The 18,042-nt window shown below is 38.1% G+C and overlaps 2 protein-coding genes across 3 annotated transcripts; both read left to right on the top strand.

Annotated features, from left to right (window-relative positions):
- Nucleotides 1-216: 216 nt before the first annotated feature.
- LOC141805591 (uncharacterized) lies at nt 217-18,011 on the top strand. 2 transcript variants are annotated; one of them, XM_074690709.1, is made up of 6 exons: nt 217-556; nt 12,304-12,366; nt 12,559-12,652; nt 15,414-15,495; nt 15,580-15,655; nt 15,756-18,011. In XM_074690709.1, the coding sequence occupies exons 1-6, from the start codon at nt 327-329 to the stop codon at nt 15,943-15,945; spliced, it is 735 nt and encodes a 244-aa protein (XP_074546810.1). In that variant the 5' UTR covers nt 217-326; the 3' UTR covers nt 15,946-18,011. The 2 variants fall into 2 exon arrangements, with proteins under 2 accessions (XP_074546810.1, XP_074546818.1); XM_074690717.1 differs by lacking the exon at nt 217-556 and adding an exon at nt 976-1,324.
- On the top strand, nt 4,351-8,102 carry LOC141809912 (uncharacterized). The gene is made up of 6 exons (XM_074697155.1): nt 4,351-4,730; nt 6,657-6,725; nt 6,816-6,918; nt 7,225-7,246; nt 7,331-7,409; nt 7,498-8,102. Exons 1-6 carry the CDS (start codon nt 4,501-4,503, stop codon nt 7,775-7,777), a joined length of 783 nt encoding a protein of 260 aa, XP_074553256.1. The 5' UTR covers nt 4,351-4,500; the 3' UTR covers nt 7,778-8,102.
- Nucleotides 18,012-18,042: the final 31 nt, after the last annotated feature.

Raw genomic sequence — 18,042 nt, 5'->3', positions numbered from 1 at the left:
TAACTAGTTTTATTATTATTATTGTTTTTATTTTTATTATTATAAGCGAAAGAAGGACACAAACATTTGCTCAGATTTCAGTTTTTACGGTGTGTAAAACAGGTTTTTAAAACTTAAAACTTAGTATTGAAAGAAAGAATTGCAGCAGCTGAGCTGGGGGCGGAGACAAGAGCTCGTCCAATCAGCTCACGCGGCTGAATGATTTGATTGGACGACAGGCCCGCCAATCAAACCCGCTATCTTTGTTTCTTCCGTTTGTGCACAACTTCTGCATGAAACCCTCTGTTGGCTGTTTGTAGGAGCTGAAATAACCTCTGAGGATCACAATGGCAGGAATAGGACGGACGATTTTTCCAACTCTGCTTTTAGCACCTTCCACCAAACGGGCCAGGCCGAGGAAGACGGTCATGGAGAAAGCTACGACGAGGAGGATCCTGGATAAAGCCAGAGCAAAAACCAGAGTCAACATTGGGTCTGCGTTTCAGCGGTGGAGGCAGCTGAGGCAGGCGAAGGGGATGAAGAGTGATACCCTGTTGGCTGAGTTTCTTCTGGACAGGTATTTATTCAGTTTATTGTATTGGTTTTCTTTTCTGTTAATTGATTCGATTTTCAAAACACTGGGAGAAGCTAACATGCTAACTTAAAGATGCTATGTTAAAGAAATGAGTACTTTTAATACTAATAATATTAGGTACATATATCTTTTTTCATGCTGCTCTCTTCAAAGAAATGTTACTGTAAGATGTAGGATTTGTTTTTATAGCCATGTTATTTCTAAATCTTGCTGCTTCTTCCAAATACCGCCTCCATTCACTCTAACTGTTTTTAGCATCACCCAAATACTTCACTTAAAGGTGTAGTCAGCGATCGACTAATCTTCACTATTTGTTAAAATCGCCGTATTTCTCCTCTCCATCCACAAGATATCACTGACAGCATGTTGAAAAAAGTCCGGTTTCAATACACAGCCTTGGCTCTGAATTTCAGCTGGTAAATAATACTGTGGCTCGGACCGAGCCCCCAAAACAGGGTACACCCACACACCCAGGGGGCGGATCATACGCATGCGCAGATCAGACTGAGGGGGAAGAGGGAGTAGTATGATGCCTCGCGTGCGCAGCAGTGCGATACCAACAGTAGCAATGGCCGAAAAACAGCCAAAAAGAATAAGGACAGAAGAGCATAAAATAAAAAAGAAGGTCTATGACCATAATAGAGGGAAGACCCGGGTCAACATTGGTGTGGCTTTCCGACGGTGGAGGGAACTCCGCGATTTAACAGAGCTGAAAACGGACGAGGATGTCGCCGTCTTTCTGCTGGACAGGTGAGCAAGATTAGCTTTGTGGTGCTTCACATAACAGTAACAGCTGTCGGGCTTTCATCTTATTGCCAAATCTGCCAAAATGTACTGTTGTTGTGATGTTATCAATTATGGCTGTCGAGTTGTGGCTACTGTTTTCTGACGAGTCAGGGTTATCAAAGAACCACGAAACCCAAATAGTAACGAACTAAAGATAGAAATACCTTTAAAGGGGACATATCATGCTGATTCCTGATTTAATACCTACATATAATATGATAAATTTGAAAACAAGACCTTACACCCTCTGAATTTTTTTTAAAAAAAATGAGATATTGTATTTGTTCTGATATCCTAGAATGAGATTTGATGCCTTTGAAAACAGGTCATTGCCATTTGGCTGCAAGATTTCGACCTTCGTGACGACACAAGGATCCTTTCTTTTTAGTGGAGTAATCTTATAAAGCAGCTCCTCCTCTGTGATGTCAGTTAGTCACATAACCGCCACCGAGGGATACACCCACCAAGAGCAGACTGACTGAGTGCTGGATGCAGGGACTGTGCTCTGCTGAGCAGCTCGGCTTTACATGGTGAATTAGCAGTTAAAACACTGTAGTTTTAGCAGACGTTGTAATACTTGTGAGACTGTGATATTTGCATGCTTGTTCTGACATGCTCTGTGAACCTGGACCACAATAATGCTGCGGTAATAACATAGTGACGAACTGACGGTAGAGGCGATCTTTAGACTACACTTTCAGCATGATGGATAAAACAGACAGAGAAAAGTGAATGAGCAGGATGGAGCCCTGTTATAGAAATAGTTAATTGGTGAAGTCTGCCTATATTTCCACGTATAAACTATACATGTTACAGTACGGGTTTGACTGAAGCGTCCTGAGATGATCTGTGTTGAGGTGGATTTTCTTCCTCCTGAGCTGCAGAACCGTCCAGGTCTGACTCGGGGTCCAATACAAAAGGACGTATCCTACACTCTGCTATTTTATTAGTGCTATCAATGTCTTACGGTGAAGTTTCGGCAAACAGCAAACTCACTCAGTCTGCTCCATTCAATACGGCGATTTTGTAAATACTGCCATGCTGCAAAAACCGCCCCCTGGCTCTACCCCCTCCGCCCCTCTGATAGAACTGACCAATCAGAGCACAAAGGGCTGTGACGTTGTGAGGTTATTGGAGGTCATTCTCCAAAAGGAGCGTTTCAACAAGATCTTCAGAATGGCCTAAAATGAGGATATTGAGAACGCTATTGTGGGACAATGAAGGAACTAAATGACTTGTACTGAGGGCAGAAATGCTTTACAGGCATCCCAGTCTGGCATAGTGAAAAGGAGAAACAAGCATGATATGTCCCCTTTAAAACAGCTGGAGCTGGCGAGTGATGCAGCTTAACCTCCTGAGAACAGCGTCCTCCCACTCCGTACATCTGCGGGTCAAGTCTCTTTCAAAGGCAAGCTCAACAACCTGGGCCTTTCTGTTGTGGAGCATTGCACGTCTTTGATTGAAAAATATTCATATATCTAAATATTATAATATCTTTTGCTACAATACTACTAAAACTTGTCTCACTACTACTACTTTCAAAGCAATAAACACAGCTTTACATATTATAGTGAACTGACCCTGGAGCGTTCACTGGTCCGGCCTCTGCCATGTTGGTCAGTTACAGTTTCTATGGTCGTTGCCATGACGATGCACGTCCATCATCTTTCGGGCGTGGGGCCAGGGGGGGGTATGAAGGGAGAGACGGGTCTAAATTCGTTTATCATCAACCTCTCCATTCGTTTTCTCTCAGACCGCTGACTACACATTTAAACCTGCTTTTTTTTAACGTTTTAATTCGCACTTAAGATCTGTAGTTTTCTTTATTTAACATACTTGTGTTTCCGATATTCATATTTTCTTACGAATCTGTTCCTTACAGCAATTGAGCTTTACCATTGTTTTCAACTGAGTTATTTTCAGTACACACTGCTACTCAACATTTTGGGATCCCTTGGAAATTTTCTTGTTTTCCATTATTTTAGTCTGAATGAGAAGCAAACAGGACATGCTGACATTGTCACAGTTAGATATGATGACTTGAATGGAAATGATGACTTTTTTCTACAAACTTTGCCAACTTTTAAAGGTAATCTGTTGGTGTTAGGCCGTGTTCTTGGATCTTTTTTTTTTATTCTGCATCTCACAAATGCTATTCTGTTTGGTCTGAAGTCCTCAAACTTGGACACATCTGTATACAACACCTTCTTCCAGTCTTCCAGTGCCCAGTGATTACTATTTTGCCCATCTTTGTATTTTTTATTATTATTATTATTGGCCAGTCCTTCATCCTTCACATTTGCGCATCAGGGCCTCCCTCTTATTTTTCTGTTAACAGCATGGTAAGAGATCTTAGGTTTAACTTTAACACAACAGTAGACTGGCAGCTCTCCAGAGAAATAAGAGCCATTTTGATTCTATAGACTTTAAACAACTACTGAAGTTTCAGAAAATAAACTAACCTACAGATCGCCATGCTCCCTTTTATGCTCCCTCATGAGTTTAACTTCTGTCGCCTGTGCTACACAATTGCAAAAATAGTTTTCTAGTTTTAAATTTGCTAAATAAAACAATTAAATTGGATTAGCAGCCTACTTTAGCCACCAACTTTATTTGTTAAACTCTTTAAATCAGATACTGTTGACCAAAGTGCTGTACAGAGAATTTAAATTGAAATAAAATACAACACATGGCTAACGTGAAACAAAAGAAACACTCATGTGACAAAAGAAAAAAAAAGAAAAAAAGATTTAAAGTGTAAAAAAATAATTAAAACACCATTAAAAGGCACGGAAAGAGCTATCAAATAAAACAAATAAACAAAATAAATAAATAGAATTTTTTGATTGTTTATTTTAATTTAATAGATTTTGAGAAATAATAGCGCATGAAATTAAGTTTTTATCCATTAAGTTATTTTTAAATTCTTCATCTATAATTAAAGTTTAGGTTGAACCGTTATTCTTCTGCTGTCATGAGACGCGTTCAAATAAAGTTTTCAAAACGGAAAAAAGTGGACGGACTTACGGCAAACGGGAGGAGCCAAAAGTCTAAACAAGACCAACAGCCACAGCTTCGCCTTTGTTTTTATCCTTCTCATCATGTTTTTATCTAACGTTTAAATGCTGTAACATGTGAAAATGGAAGACTGTGAAGTTGGCGAAGAAAAGCATTCAGTCAAGTCTAAATCGCCGCTGAAGAGAGTCAGGAGGAGCCTCTCGGAGAAGGCCAGGATAGCGAAGCGGGAGAGCGACCGACTGAGAGCGAAGAACCGGGTCAATATCGGCTCGGCTCACGGTGTCTGGAAGAAAATACGGGACGAGAATGGCTTTAAAACGGATGCTGAAATGGCCTTCTTCCTCATTAACATGTGAGTAGACAGTCTTTACTTCTTTGTGAATCCTCAATGCATGAAACAGTGAAGTCAGGGAGGCCTAACGGCTCTACAGCAGCATTAGCCTGTTTGCTGTTAGGCTTTGGTTCCTATATGAGTGTAAATCACAGAAAAGGTGTGGATGTTACAACATGTGAATGTGGTATGTAGTAGACACTGCATATTGCTTTTGCATGTAGTATGTAATATGACTGTTCTGTTGGGTCTGATTTGTAGTATACTACTCTGGTTTCCAGTTTCTGGATTTGTTTTTGCCTTTATTGTAAATGTACAACACAAACTTTGGGTAGATCTTGGCATTTTAGTTATCATGTCATAATAGAGTAATCATAATTGATTTTTAATCTTACACCAAAAGTTATATTGTTTTCTGAAAATAAATCTGGAAAGGATTTTTATCAGCTGTTTCCTCAGCTTGATGCATGTCAATGATTTGACCCTACTCAAACAGACTCTCATCTTTTCCACAACTACAGGATGTTTCATTTCATTTGTTTATTTAAATGGGACAGTGCACATTGATGAACTTGTTAAAACATGTAAAAATGCCTGATTGTAGCTTGACGCCAAGGTTATAATAGTTAACTAAAACGAAACTAAAAACGAAAACTAAAATTCAAAATACATTGCAGTTAACTCAAACTAATAAAAACAAGAAAAGAAAACAGAAGCGATAAGTAAACTAGAACTGTATCTTGTGTTCACAAAACTAACTGAAACTAACCAAAATTATAGACAAAATGTCCTTAGTTATAGTTTTTGACAATATCAATGGCCTTTAGGATTTAAATTAATCCGACACATTTTCCAAACCAATTTTTCGACAGTTTTCGGCAGTTGTCAGCGCCGTACGGCACCATCACAGCAACGTACTGGGACGTGCCTGTTTGCCGTCGAGATGTAGTGGAGCAATTAATTAGAGCATCTGTAATAGTTTAATTGCATGCGAGTCTAACTTCATTGTATTTGAGTCTGTCTTTATTGTTACAGTGTCCAAGTTTCTAACTATTGAAGCTCATATTATATTGTTTTATATAATTTATGTTTTTATTATTTTTGTTTAATTCATGTTAACATTATTTTATATAATTTATGTTTATATTTTTATATTAAGTTTATATTATTTTCTTGTGTTTAAGGCAGCAGCCAACAGTTCAGTATCAGCATTGACTGAGCAGTGAGCACTATGTTGAACTGGAAAATAAACTGTATTACAAAATATTTACTCTGACCTTTTTGAATCCTGCACCTGGTTAATAAGGTATGAAAAAACTAAAACTAAACTTAAACTAAGCCTTGTTGCAAAAATCAAAACTAAATAAAAACTAGAATGCCTGCTCTAAAACTAATTTAAACTAAAGCGTAATGGAAAAAAATGTCAAAACTAACTAAAACTTAACTATAATGACAAATCAAAACTATTTCAACCTTGCTTGACGCTAATTTCCATCCATAGTCCCATATACATAAAAAACATATTGAGACAGTACATCATGTCATAATAAGAATAAAGGGAAAAAAAGGAGCAGTATTAATATAAAACAAGCATTGACAGTAAAAGACGCCAAAAGAAAACAAATAAAAACACAAACCATAATATACAGACAGATAAATTGCAATGCAGGTTGACTGTGGGTGGAGAGCTAGCCCACAGGTAGGGAGACCATAAGAGTAAATGTGAGTGAGGGGGAACAGTTGGTAGTGGCGCCTGCTACGTGTTGTGAAGTTAAATTGGTGGCGCAGCAGCAGACCCTGTGTGTCTCACAGCATAGTCAGCCCTTAACCTTCTTGTTTTAAATGCGTCATCATGAAAGGACATGAAAATTCAGATTCACATGTTTCCATATATTGTTTATTTCCTCTTGAATCGTTCTGTTGACTAACATCCATGTTTCATTGCAGATATCTTCAGACAAAGTTAAACGATCAGTCAGTCGCTCAAACTCTGAAGACTTCTTCAGCTGACAGCTGGTACGTTCGTGTTTATATATCCAACCCCTTACAACCTACACACATGCTTTTTCTTTTACCCATATGCCTCTTTGTTGTGTGTTTTTGTAGTGACAGGGTGCGCTACGAATACCAGGTAGCTATGAGTTCAGCAAGTGAGGATGAAGAGGATGATTGTGCTGGTTCTACAGATCAGTCACCTGAAAATGTAAAGGTAAGTACGACAAAACATTTCCCCCCAAATCCAGAAAACCCATACACATTCTGATATTTTAATGTCAAAATAAATATGACTCCCTGGTTAAAGGGGCTGTGAGGAGTTTGAAAGTGATCTTGAAGAAGTCTCCCCTCCAGATATAGGCCTGATAGTAATCCACACTTTAAAATGAGATTATCAGCGCCACCTCCTCAGCTTCCTGATTGGGTTGAGCAGGACTGGATTGATTAACGGCTCTAAGCTTTTCTTTGAACAAATGTTGTATCTGAGCTGTGCTAACAGATCTCTTTATCTATTTTTAAGGTTTTGAAGAAAAAAGACTCAGGTAAGAAAGAAACAACACATGGATGATGTTCACACGAGCAGAGTCGTTATTCGGCAAGTTAAATTAATGTCTGTTTAAACACAGATCACCAAGAAGACAGTGATGATGAATCCAGAACTTCATTAATCATAGGAGACGGCCTTCACCTGGTGGATTTAAGCAGGTGAGCTGAAACGCTAACTCCAGATTTACACTAACATTAATCACTGAATTTTTTATGATAAACGTGTCTGTTATCCTGCCGCCTCCAGCTCGTCAGAGTTCATCGTTGATGAGGAGTGCATCCTTCAGCTCTTCAAGTCGTGCCGAGCCTGCAGCAAACATTGTACAGTTAGAAAAAAGGTCAAAGGACTCCAGCTGGTGGTTAACCAGGCGTGCTGTTACTGTGAAAACCACTGTAGGTGGACTAACCTGCCAGATGGTGGCGACAGCGCTTTCCAGATAAATGGAAACGATGCAGCGCATGGACAGAGCGACTCAGAGGTGCTGCAGAGCGGAAGCCGAGACGGATTAAATCTGCCCTGGAGTTGATCTGCAGTACCTGGAACCTTCTTTTTAACCAGAGCTGACAATGTGATAGCCTCATATAGAAAACAAGAGACTGAAATAAGGCAAAAGAAAACTCGGAGAAATCAGTGGAAGCATTGAAACATCAACTACAGCTGAAAGACTGTTGTTACCCAAAGACAGCTTCATTAATGAAAACTTCTCAGCTTCAGATCAGTTTAAAACCAGATCATCATTTTAATAACATTCAGATATTTAGAATGTGAAATGTGTTACTGCTTTCTCTTTTACATGGTCTCTGGATTGCATGACAATTTGGAAATCAAGCAGAGAAATGAAGCTGATGCATAACAGATTAAAATATGTTTAAACTTTTTCCTGTTTTCTCTTTTCATTCTCACACTCTACACATCTCCTTTCCACTTTTATTTCATTCAGTTGTCTGACAATATGTGCAAGTTTAACTCCTCGTATATCCACTTCAGCTTAAATTGTATTTGCTGTTGATGGAAATGAGGTGCTACATGTATCACCAAAATACCTTGAAATGTATTAATCTGACTCCTTACTTCTCTCACCTCTTTCCGTGCCGTTCGTTTGATGGGGAAGGATGAGCAGGATGCATCGTGGTTCTCAGATGAATTTAAATTTATCAACAATAAGTCAAGACTATGCAGTTACAGAGTCTCTGGGTTCAGTTGCGCATCCCTGACAACAACTTGTGCTGGGTCCGTTCACAAGGCCTGAATCACTTACTCTCTGTAGAACCCTTATAAAGGCTAACGATGATTTTACGAGAGTGGGGTGAGTCTCTTTGGGTGTCTCGGCACATATATGCCTTATCCTTAACTTTCTACCAGTCCGTAAAGGGGCAATAAAGGTAAGGTATTAGCCACACACAGGGTATGATACCCTTGTTATGTTTTCGACTTTATCCTTATATTTTATATTTTAAGCCTGTTATTCAATGATATACTTAAGGAATAGACAAAGATGTGGCATTAAAAAAAAGCATTGGAAAGCCGGTAGAAAGTTAAGGATAAGGCATATATGTGCTGAACAGGATCTCTGATCCATGCGGGACACAGGAGCCACCACACATCCACAGGAGTCCTCTGCAAGTTGGAGGTTCTCACAGGATTTCAAAATAGCTCGATAATTCAGGAAAAAAATACTCTAAAAAAACAGGAGGATTATATTAATTATAACAGGAGACAAACCAATAAAAAAAATATTATTTAGAAAAACAAAATTAATTACCACAAAAACCATACTCATATAAACAGAAATAATTATAACAAAAAACAAACCAATAAAAAAATATTAATCAGAAAAACAAAGTTAATAACCACAAAAAAATTCCTCATAAAAACAGAAATAATTATAACAAAAAACAAACCACGTACAGACCGGTAGATTTTCGAAGTTATAGTAGTTGATACTTCAGGAAAAAAAATTACCACAAAAAACACGAGGTTGGGGTTCTCACAGGATTTCTAAGTATCTCGATACTTCAGGAAAAAAAAATTCCACCGAAAAACAGGAAAAAAGTAATCTGAAAACAGAAAAAAAAATTCTCATAAAAACTGAAATAATTATAACAAAAAACAAACCAATAAAAAATATTAAACAGAAAAACAAAATTAAATACCACAAAAAAATTACTCATAGAAACTGAAATAATTATATCAAAAAACAAACCAATAAAAAGATATTATTTAGAAACAAAAATTAATTACCACAAAAACCATACTCATTAAAACAGAAATAACAAAAAACAAACCAATAAAAAAATATTAATCAGAAAAACGAAAATTAATTACCACAAAAAATACTCATAAAAACAAATAATTATAACAAAAAAACAAACCAATAAAAAAATATAAATCAAAAAAACAAAATTAAGTACCACAAAAAAATACACATAAAAACAGAAACAATTATTACAAAAAAACAATAAAAAATATTAATCAGAAAAACAAAATTAATTACCACAAAAAACGAACAAACCGAAGAATAAATTTCTACAAAACGGCATAATTATTGACTAATCCAAACCGCTGTTGCCCTCATTTCGGGCTTGTGCGTGAGTCCATCCAATCCCCCCCTCGTCCTTCCCCACTACCGGCAACACTGCCCCTCTCAGTCAGCTAGCTGCTCAGCTACTGAAGCGTCATGGAGCTGGGAAAAAACGAAACCAGGAAGCTTTTACTGCTACCCTCTACAGCAAAGGGAAGAAAACGAAAAAGTTTTGAGGAAAAGGCAGAAGCAAAGAGGATTTATGAGCGAATCAGGTGTCAACGGAGAGTGAATATTGGAAAAAATGTATGAACAGTGGAGAGAGCTGCAGAGGGATTTGGAGTAATTAATAAAGAGTGATGCAGAGACAGCTGAGTTCCTGATGAAGAGGTAATGTCTTTGTTAACTACTGTGGGAGATATCAGCTGAATAACGCTGGTTAGTCTGTGCCTTTACTGGCTAATGACTGAACGCTGCTGGGAGGCTCAATTGATTTTAGCCCTGCATCTTTAGCAAGAGGGATGACTGCCCTGTTAGTTTGTTACTTTCAGCAACAACATCCTGAGTTGTTTCTGAACCTAGCTTTGCTACTGACACTCTCCACCGGCCGGCTTCTTGCTCTGTCGGAGGGGGCGTGTTGTTTGGAGGAGAGGTAGGGCGACAGCGTGGCTCCGCTATTTACCATTGTACGGTTTTGAAACCAAAATTCCTCCGTCACGGGCGCAGCCATTGGTCACAGTTGTGCAGCCAGAGTCTGCGCAGTAGAGACTGTGAGGGATTCTGGGACAAGTGGAGAGAGTGGAGCCGTTGACAAAATTAATACATTATTTTCTTTTGGGAGTCTTATCACTTCTTGATTTGACTACCTCCCGACATATTTTACACAAATAAAAAATACACAAGATAGACAGCTGTCAATCATTGTTACATTAACATTTAACAAACTCAGAAGGAAATCTTCTTGATTTCGCTTACAACATTAATTGTACCAGCTAACAATACTTGGAAATCACAAGAGCAATACCTGACGCAATGTTGATTATAATAAATGCTGGTATATGACAAAGTTTGTCCACTTTTACCCTCAGGTTTTATCAAGGGTTTAAACTTTTCAGAAAATAAATACACAAATAAATCTATGGAGGTGCTGTCACAATTGAACTTTTCCCCTTTCCACTAAAAAGAAAAGATATTCTACAACAGTTTTCAGAAGATAAATTTGTTAAAATTACAACGAGTTATCTCTCCCTCCCTGTTCCACCAACGGCTAAAGAAACGCATCTGAAAATAATAGATAATATTGATCCTTGTAATAATTTTCTCAGACAGAGATTTAAGTTGTTTTATTGGAGGATGCAAAGAGAAAAAATAGGTACAATATTACAAGTATCTTGGCCAAACACAGGTGTTGTTTTCTGAAAATGACATGATTATTTCATGTTTACATAAATGAGCTTGAAAACTTCCAAAAATCACTGAAGTACATTAAAACCAACCAAGCACTGATTTTAATAGACTTTCTGAATGTCTTTATATATGATAAGATCTTTTTTATGTTTTGATTTGTTTGTTTTTTTGTTGTTGTAATCTCTTTGTACCATTTGTTGTAAAAAAAAGAGATGAAAATTTAAGTTTTAAAATAAAAAAAAATTGTGGAAAAAAAAAACTAAAACAAAAAATAAATTGATAAAATGCTGTGGCATATTGCTTTCACTTGAAAAAAAAATCCTCTTTTCATGGCATAACTTTTTCTCACAGGATTTTATTTTTTTTAATTTTCTGAATTTCCTGTTTTTACGAGATGCTAGCTTGTATTTATTTTAGAATTTCTCGAGTATGGGAAAGTATCTTGTAAAAACAGGAATTTATTTTTGATTTTCCTGCTTTTACGAGATACTTTCTAGTAAAATCAGAATTTCCCATGATGCTTTGCTGTATGACTTGTTGCTAATCAGAGACTGGTAGTTTTTGTATGTGTGTTAGTTACCAGTTACATGTTTCATGTTCCTTCATCAAGATGATGATTAAACATTTTCAGGAATTTGTTTGCTTTTCAGATTTCTGTTTTTATGAGAGAGTTATGTCGTAAAAACAGGAGGATTTTTTGAAAAATTTTGGGGGAATGCAATAAGCCACTGAAATAATGAATGAATGTACTAAGAAAGGTCTAAAGACTAAAATGCATGCACTTATTCTGCAGAGAACATTTGGGTTCAAACTGAGCACACAACTTATTTTTACTTGTCCGGTATAGTCCGTAACAGGATATTACTTAGAAGGTCAGCAGGAAAAGAGAAAACCCCATTTCTCTGTTACTTTCCCTCACTCTCTATCATTTTATGCTCTATTTATTGTTTATTTTTTATCATTATTATTTTGATTTTACAGCACTTTGAAACTCACACTCCTTATTCTATCTTTATGTTGGGTCTTGTTGTGATTTGGTGCAGTACAATTAAAGATTGATGTTGTTTCCATGTACTCTGTACAGCTTTAATGTGGATTAATGTTGGTCTGTTCTGTCGTTGTAGGTATTTTGAGAGTCACCCACAGGATCGACTGATCTCTAATGTCCCGAACAAGAGTTCTGCCCGGTGTGTACAATGTCTTCTTTTTTTCTCTTCAGCACCCCTGAGAATATTAAACTGTACCTGTCTGAAAACCAAACCTCTGAGCCCGATGATACACAAATGTCATTTCCCAGTCACTTAATGATTAACAGCATTAACACGATCATCTCATAACCCACAGACATGCTTATCGTTCCCTGCTGTGTGTTTTTGTAGAGGCAGTGAAAAACAGGAGGATGTGAGCTCATCAAGCGAAGAGGAAAAAGTGAATCCTGCTGATCTTTTTTTCCCGCTGTCTCAAATTGGAAAGGTAAAAAAGCAGCTTTGACACCTTTTCTTTTTATTCTCTTTATCCAGTAACTGACGTTCACTCACTCTGTGCTTCAGACAGAAGTCACATGATTTAAAGGCATGTTCTTGTTGGGTTACTCTCCTCATAGAGTTGCTTCAGGATTTTCCAAATTTTTTCCAAAGAGGGCCACATTTGATTCTGTGAAAAAGCCCAAGGACACATTCATTAAAAGTACTTTAAAAGTGGTGATAAACATATTTTTTAACTGGTTTCTGTTAAAAAATCAGTCGTCTCCAGTAGGGGGCGATGTGGGGATGATATGTCAGGATGGTTTTATGGCAGGATCTGGATTCCTTTGGATTATTTTTCATATTCAGACTATTTCGACTTGCAAACAACATTTTTAGCCCCAAGTATTTCTGATCCTGCATCCTGAGCTATGTTGTTAAAATGATTGAAACAGACATTTGTATTGATATGTCAACTAGGGATGGGTATTGCCACTGATTTTCCGGAACAATTCGATTCCGATCCACAAGGTTCTGATTTGATTCGATTCACGATCTGATTTGTTTCAATTCGATTCGATATCGATTTATTTAGTAATAATGAAGTTTCAATACTTATTCTACTTTTGCCATAGCTTAAAGTAAAAAAACTGTGCCTGAAATCTATTTTTTCAATAGCTCTGCAAAATTTACTTTTTTCATGGTTGTTTTTCTCCCTGTCACCCCTGCCACCAGGTTTGTGTTTAACAGCACATTTGTTAACAACTTCACCGAGAAGACTCACATTTACAAAAAAAAACAGCATTTTTTCCTGATGCTTGTCTTTCCACTACTTCTCAAAGAACTGATTCTGATCACATGTTGACAAAACTGGTGTCATTATCTTTGAAACTAAGAGCAACAGCATTATGAGGATTTATATTGTATTTATTGTCTTACAACAATTTTTTTTAATGCAGCTTCCTCCATTGTGAAAACAACATCCCTCCACAGTAGATGGTCCACAAACAGGGCAGACTGTGAGAACAAACTAAACGCACCCTTCCCAACACCGTGTATGTTAATGAAGCAGCTGACAGGTCTCAGTGGATCAGTCTGAAGACAAACAGTGAAGTCATATCTCCTGTCCAGACCCTCAGAATTAATCTGAACACCTTGTAACAAACAACCACCTGTTAAAAAATACCAGCGTTGAACACGATGGAGCTCATCATTTAGCACGAGCACGTTAGCGCAGAGGGGAACCCTCAGGGCCTTCAAGGTACTCAGTGAAGGCCTAATAAAAAATATTGAAAGAATTTTTTTACCCCTAAATAATTATTTTATTTCATTATTTTGTTTTATTTTGTTTATCTTACTCAATGAAATCATAGCACTGAGTTTTATATTTTTATAAACTTGTCCTGGCAACAATGGGTTAATATAACTAAATGGAAAATGGACCAATCACAATTTTCCTTTTGATGGTATCTAGGTAAATCAGCGACACATTCTGGCAGGCAGGGCCTTCAGTAACTGCAACGAATGCCTGTGTAACTCAAGCGAATGTGGGCACAATTTGACAATGACAGCTGTCTTAGCCAATCATATTTTGTTAAGTTGTGGGCGGGATCATTCCTGTCATCTTCCGCGTATTCGCGAATACCTACCAAACACACCCTCCCTGCTCCTCTACACTCTGACGGGGCATATTTTACTTGACCAAAAACATAAATAAACGGACTCCCGCCAAAAAAATCTGATATCAGTCTGCATTCACGCTTTATTTAGAGAATTTTCAGCGCGTTACTTTCACACAAAAACACCACTAAATAAGGCTCTAGTTCTCATCGTGTCGTAAAAAGGCGCTACCTCTGCTGCAGAGCCACAGCTGGCTATGAGGCGCTCGCTGCTTAGTGTATCAGTCCGGGGTGCCAGGTATAAACAAACGCAGGTAGTCTGCCAGGACGAAGAGACACGATGAGAACTAGAGCCTTATTTAGCGGTGTTTTTGTGTGAAAGTAACGCGCTGAAAATTCTCTAAATAAGCGTGAATGCAGACAGATATCAGATTTTTTTGGTGGAAGTCCGTTTATTTGTGTTTTTGGTCAAGTAAAATATGGCCCCGTCTGAGTGCAGAGGAAACCTGCAGAGGAGCAGGGAGGGGGTGTTTGGTGCGAGCGCTCTGGGCTTCTGCTGCACAAAAACACTGCTGTAGGGGTAATTTCTGCCCTAAACCTTGTGATCGGACCCAACTTGTTCCATCCCAGAGTATCACTTTAAGGGATAAGCGCCTAACGGTAGCTGTGAGTGAGTGAGGAGAAAAGAGAAGATCTAGTAGACAGAACGTGAAGAGAAATGGCGGAAAGTAATGGAGAAGACTGTGTGGTTGCTGGATTATTTGAAACACCGTTTTTTTTTTTTTTCAATTTAATATCTTAATTTTTTTTAATTGTTTGAAGTTGTGTTAGGTATTGCAGTGTTCAGGCACATGATAAATTTGTAATCCCACAAAACTATAAATATACTAAACTTCCATGTCACATGATTTTGGCTATTGTTTTTATTTCTTTGTTTGATTGTTTATTGCCCACGTGTGGTCCTGAGAGCCCAGTGGCTGGGGCCACGGTTCGCCACTGCGTTAGCGGTAGCTCGCGCAAGCGTCAGCTTGATTGAGCTTGGTTTGAGACCTTTACAGAAAATGCGAATGTAAACATGATTTAATATTTAATTCTTTTCAGTGACATGAGCTTTTTACTGATGGGTGTCTGTTTTTTTTCCCCGACTCTCAGGAGTTTCAGGTAAAACATCCAAATGGTCAGAAGCTGCTGAGTGGGGATAAAGACATAAAAGCAGAGGAACCAAAATCTCGAGGTGGGTGATGTTTTTTAGCTGCATCTGTTGCAGTAAGCCATGAGACTTTTAAGATTACAGCTCATGTTTGTTACACATCAACAGGTTTTAAGAAAGACGCTGATAAATTCAAAAACTCACTGACTGTTGGAGACGGCCATCACCTGGTGGATCTGGGCAGGTAGGTGCAAACTGCAACGATTGATTCCACATTCACAGAAAACACTGAATGAAATTTTTGAAATACTAAAAATGTTTTTTTAAATCTCTTTTTCTCCCAGCTCGTCTGAGTTTGTGGTTCAGGAGGAGTGCATCCTTCAGCTCTTCAGGACATGCCGAGCCTGCAGCAGACACTGCACAGTTAGAAAGCAGGTCAAAGGACTCCAGCTGGTGGTCAGCCAGGTGTGCTGCTACTGTAATAACCTCTGTCAGTGGACTAACCTGCCAGATGATGGCGACAGCGCTTTCTGAACTTATGGAGAGCAGAAGATGGGACAATAACGCCTTCAGTTGAGTTCAAAACTGTGGATTTTGTTTTTTCCCCTGCTACGGAGTTTTTCTGGAAGCTGTTGTTCACTTCTTGTGTTATTTCTTAACGCCACCAAAGAAATATTTGTCTGTTTGCCTTGTGTAGACAGAAGGAGAGAGGAAGAAGGCAAAACAAAACTTGGATTTCATTGGTGGTTAGAACAGAAGCTGATCCCCGAGCAAGAAACAAAACACAAGCTGCAGCTAAGAAATGATGTTAACACTCAGTTTGGTGTTTTTTTAATAAAATCTGTCACTAAGTGTCGTCAAATGAACTTTTACCTCCATCACAGACTGATAAAATCAAAACTCACCTGTCCCTCAGTCGTCTCTTGATGCCAGTGAGTTTTCTGCATCTGTGAAACATCAGAAAACTCTGCTTCTGACCGAGAAAAATGTTCTCCATTAGGGGGCAGTATGAGCAAATTTGTCAGGATGTTTGTATGGGAGGATCAGGATCTGGATTTTATCAGGATTGTCTTTCAATTTTAGACTTTTTCGACCTGCGAACAACATTTTTACCCCCAGATATTTCACATCCTTCATTCTGAAAAACTTTCCTGCACCATTTTTTGCTCCATTTCAAACCTTTAATCTCTCTTTTTGTCCTCGAACGGGTTTTTTGACCTCTCGCATTTTCACATCATGATGAATCCATTCATTTGAAGACGTCAGCTGTAGAGGCCTTTGCACACTGAGTCTCCAATGCACAATAAAAAATGAATTCAATCCCATGTTATGTCAATCACGTTTGAACACTTGCTCCAAAACTTTTGTCCATTATGTTTTTGCTGAACAGGTTTTGATTTTTGTGTTTTTTTGCAATTGCCAAGCTTGTTTTTCTGGGTAGTTTGACAATTCAGAGACGCTGTAGGCTACTTGCAACATCACATTTCCACATTTTCTGACATATTTTCTCTGCACTTCTTGTTGAAATGATGAAGTTGTGTGTGTGTGTGTGCCAGCCCGTGTGCATACCTCAAACATAGTTACAGCTGCTGCTCAGGATCAATAGCTTGATGATTCCATTTTTCTCGTACTGCAAATTTTTTGCAATCAATAGAAAATAAACGCTTTGGAGACACTGTGCAAGGTGTTTGTGCACAACATTTTTTTCAGATTATGGATCAAAAAAACTAGGGATGGGTACCTTTCACATTTGAAATGATACGGTACCAATGCCCGGTACCTGGCCATCGGTATCGGTACTCAATGGTACCAATTTTCGGTACTTTTTTGTGTTTAAAAAATATCAACTCGTTTCATAATCAAACTTTTTTTTTTCAATTTTACACATTTATTCTTTAATATTTAACCTTGCAATGCTGTGTTCATGTCCAGCATGGAAAATCACCTTCTCTTCCACTCCCTCACAGTCACAAGGATGCGTTTAGGTACCTAAACATGGTACCTTTTGGTTAACGTGAATCAGTACCTGGTGCTTTTGACAGAATTCAGTCAGCACCTATAAAAGTAACTAATTAGGTACCCATGCCCAGATGCCCAGTGCCTTGCAATCTGTACTGGCGCTTGTGGGTACCAATTTTCGGTACTTTTTTTGTGTTTTATCTGGTAAGAAAATATTAATTTGTTTATATATTTAACATATTTATTCTTCAGTAAATAACCTTGTAATGCTGTGTTCGTGTCCAGCATGGAAAATCGCCTTTCGGTTTTACGTTACGTCCATACATAATCTTAAAAGTCCTTAATGTCTGGTTTTAAAATTCATTACATCATTGTCAGTGTTTAGGTAAATAAATAAGGAGCCACCTTGCCAATTCTCATGAAACTAACTCACAGTTTTGCAAGATCTTTGGAAAATCGGTTTTCCTCCATGTCCCTTTAAGGGCACCGTAGTTGATGACTTCTCTCAGGGTGAATCTGGATCGTGTCTTCCAACTTTCCAAGGAGAGCTTTTTTCCTCCATTTTCATGTTGGTGGTTTCACTCAGGACTTCACTGGTCTTCCATCAGCACACGGTCTGTGACATGTTTAAGACGTGTAAAACATCATCCTGCAGCTCATGCAAATAAAATC

The sequence above is a fragment of the Halichoeres trimaculatus genome, unplaced genomic scaffold (assembly GCF_033239565.1).
Source record: "Halichoeres trimaculatus isolate MK-OKI-2021-1 unplaced genomic scaffold, fHalTri1.1 fHalTri1_scaffold_2, whole genome shotgun sequence".
NCBI lineage: Eukaryota > Metazoa > Chordata > Actinopteri > Labriformes > Labridae > Halichoeres > Halichoeres trimaculatus.
This window is presented reverse-complemented; position numbering and strand designations above follow the sequence as displayed.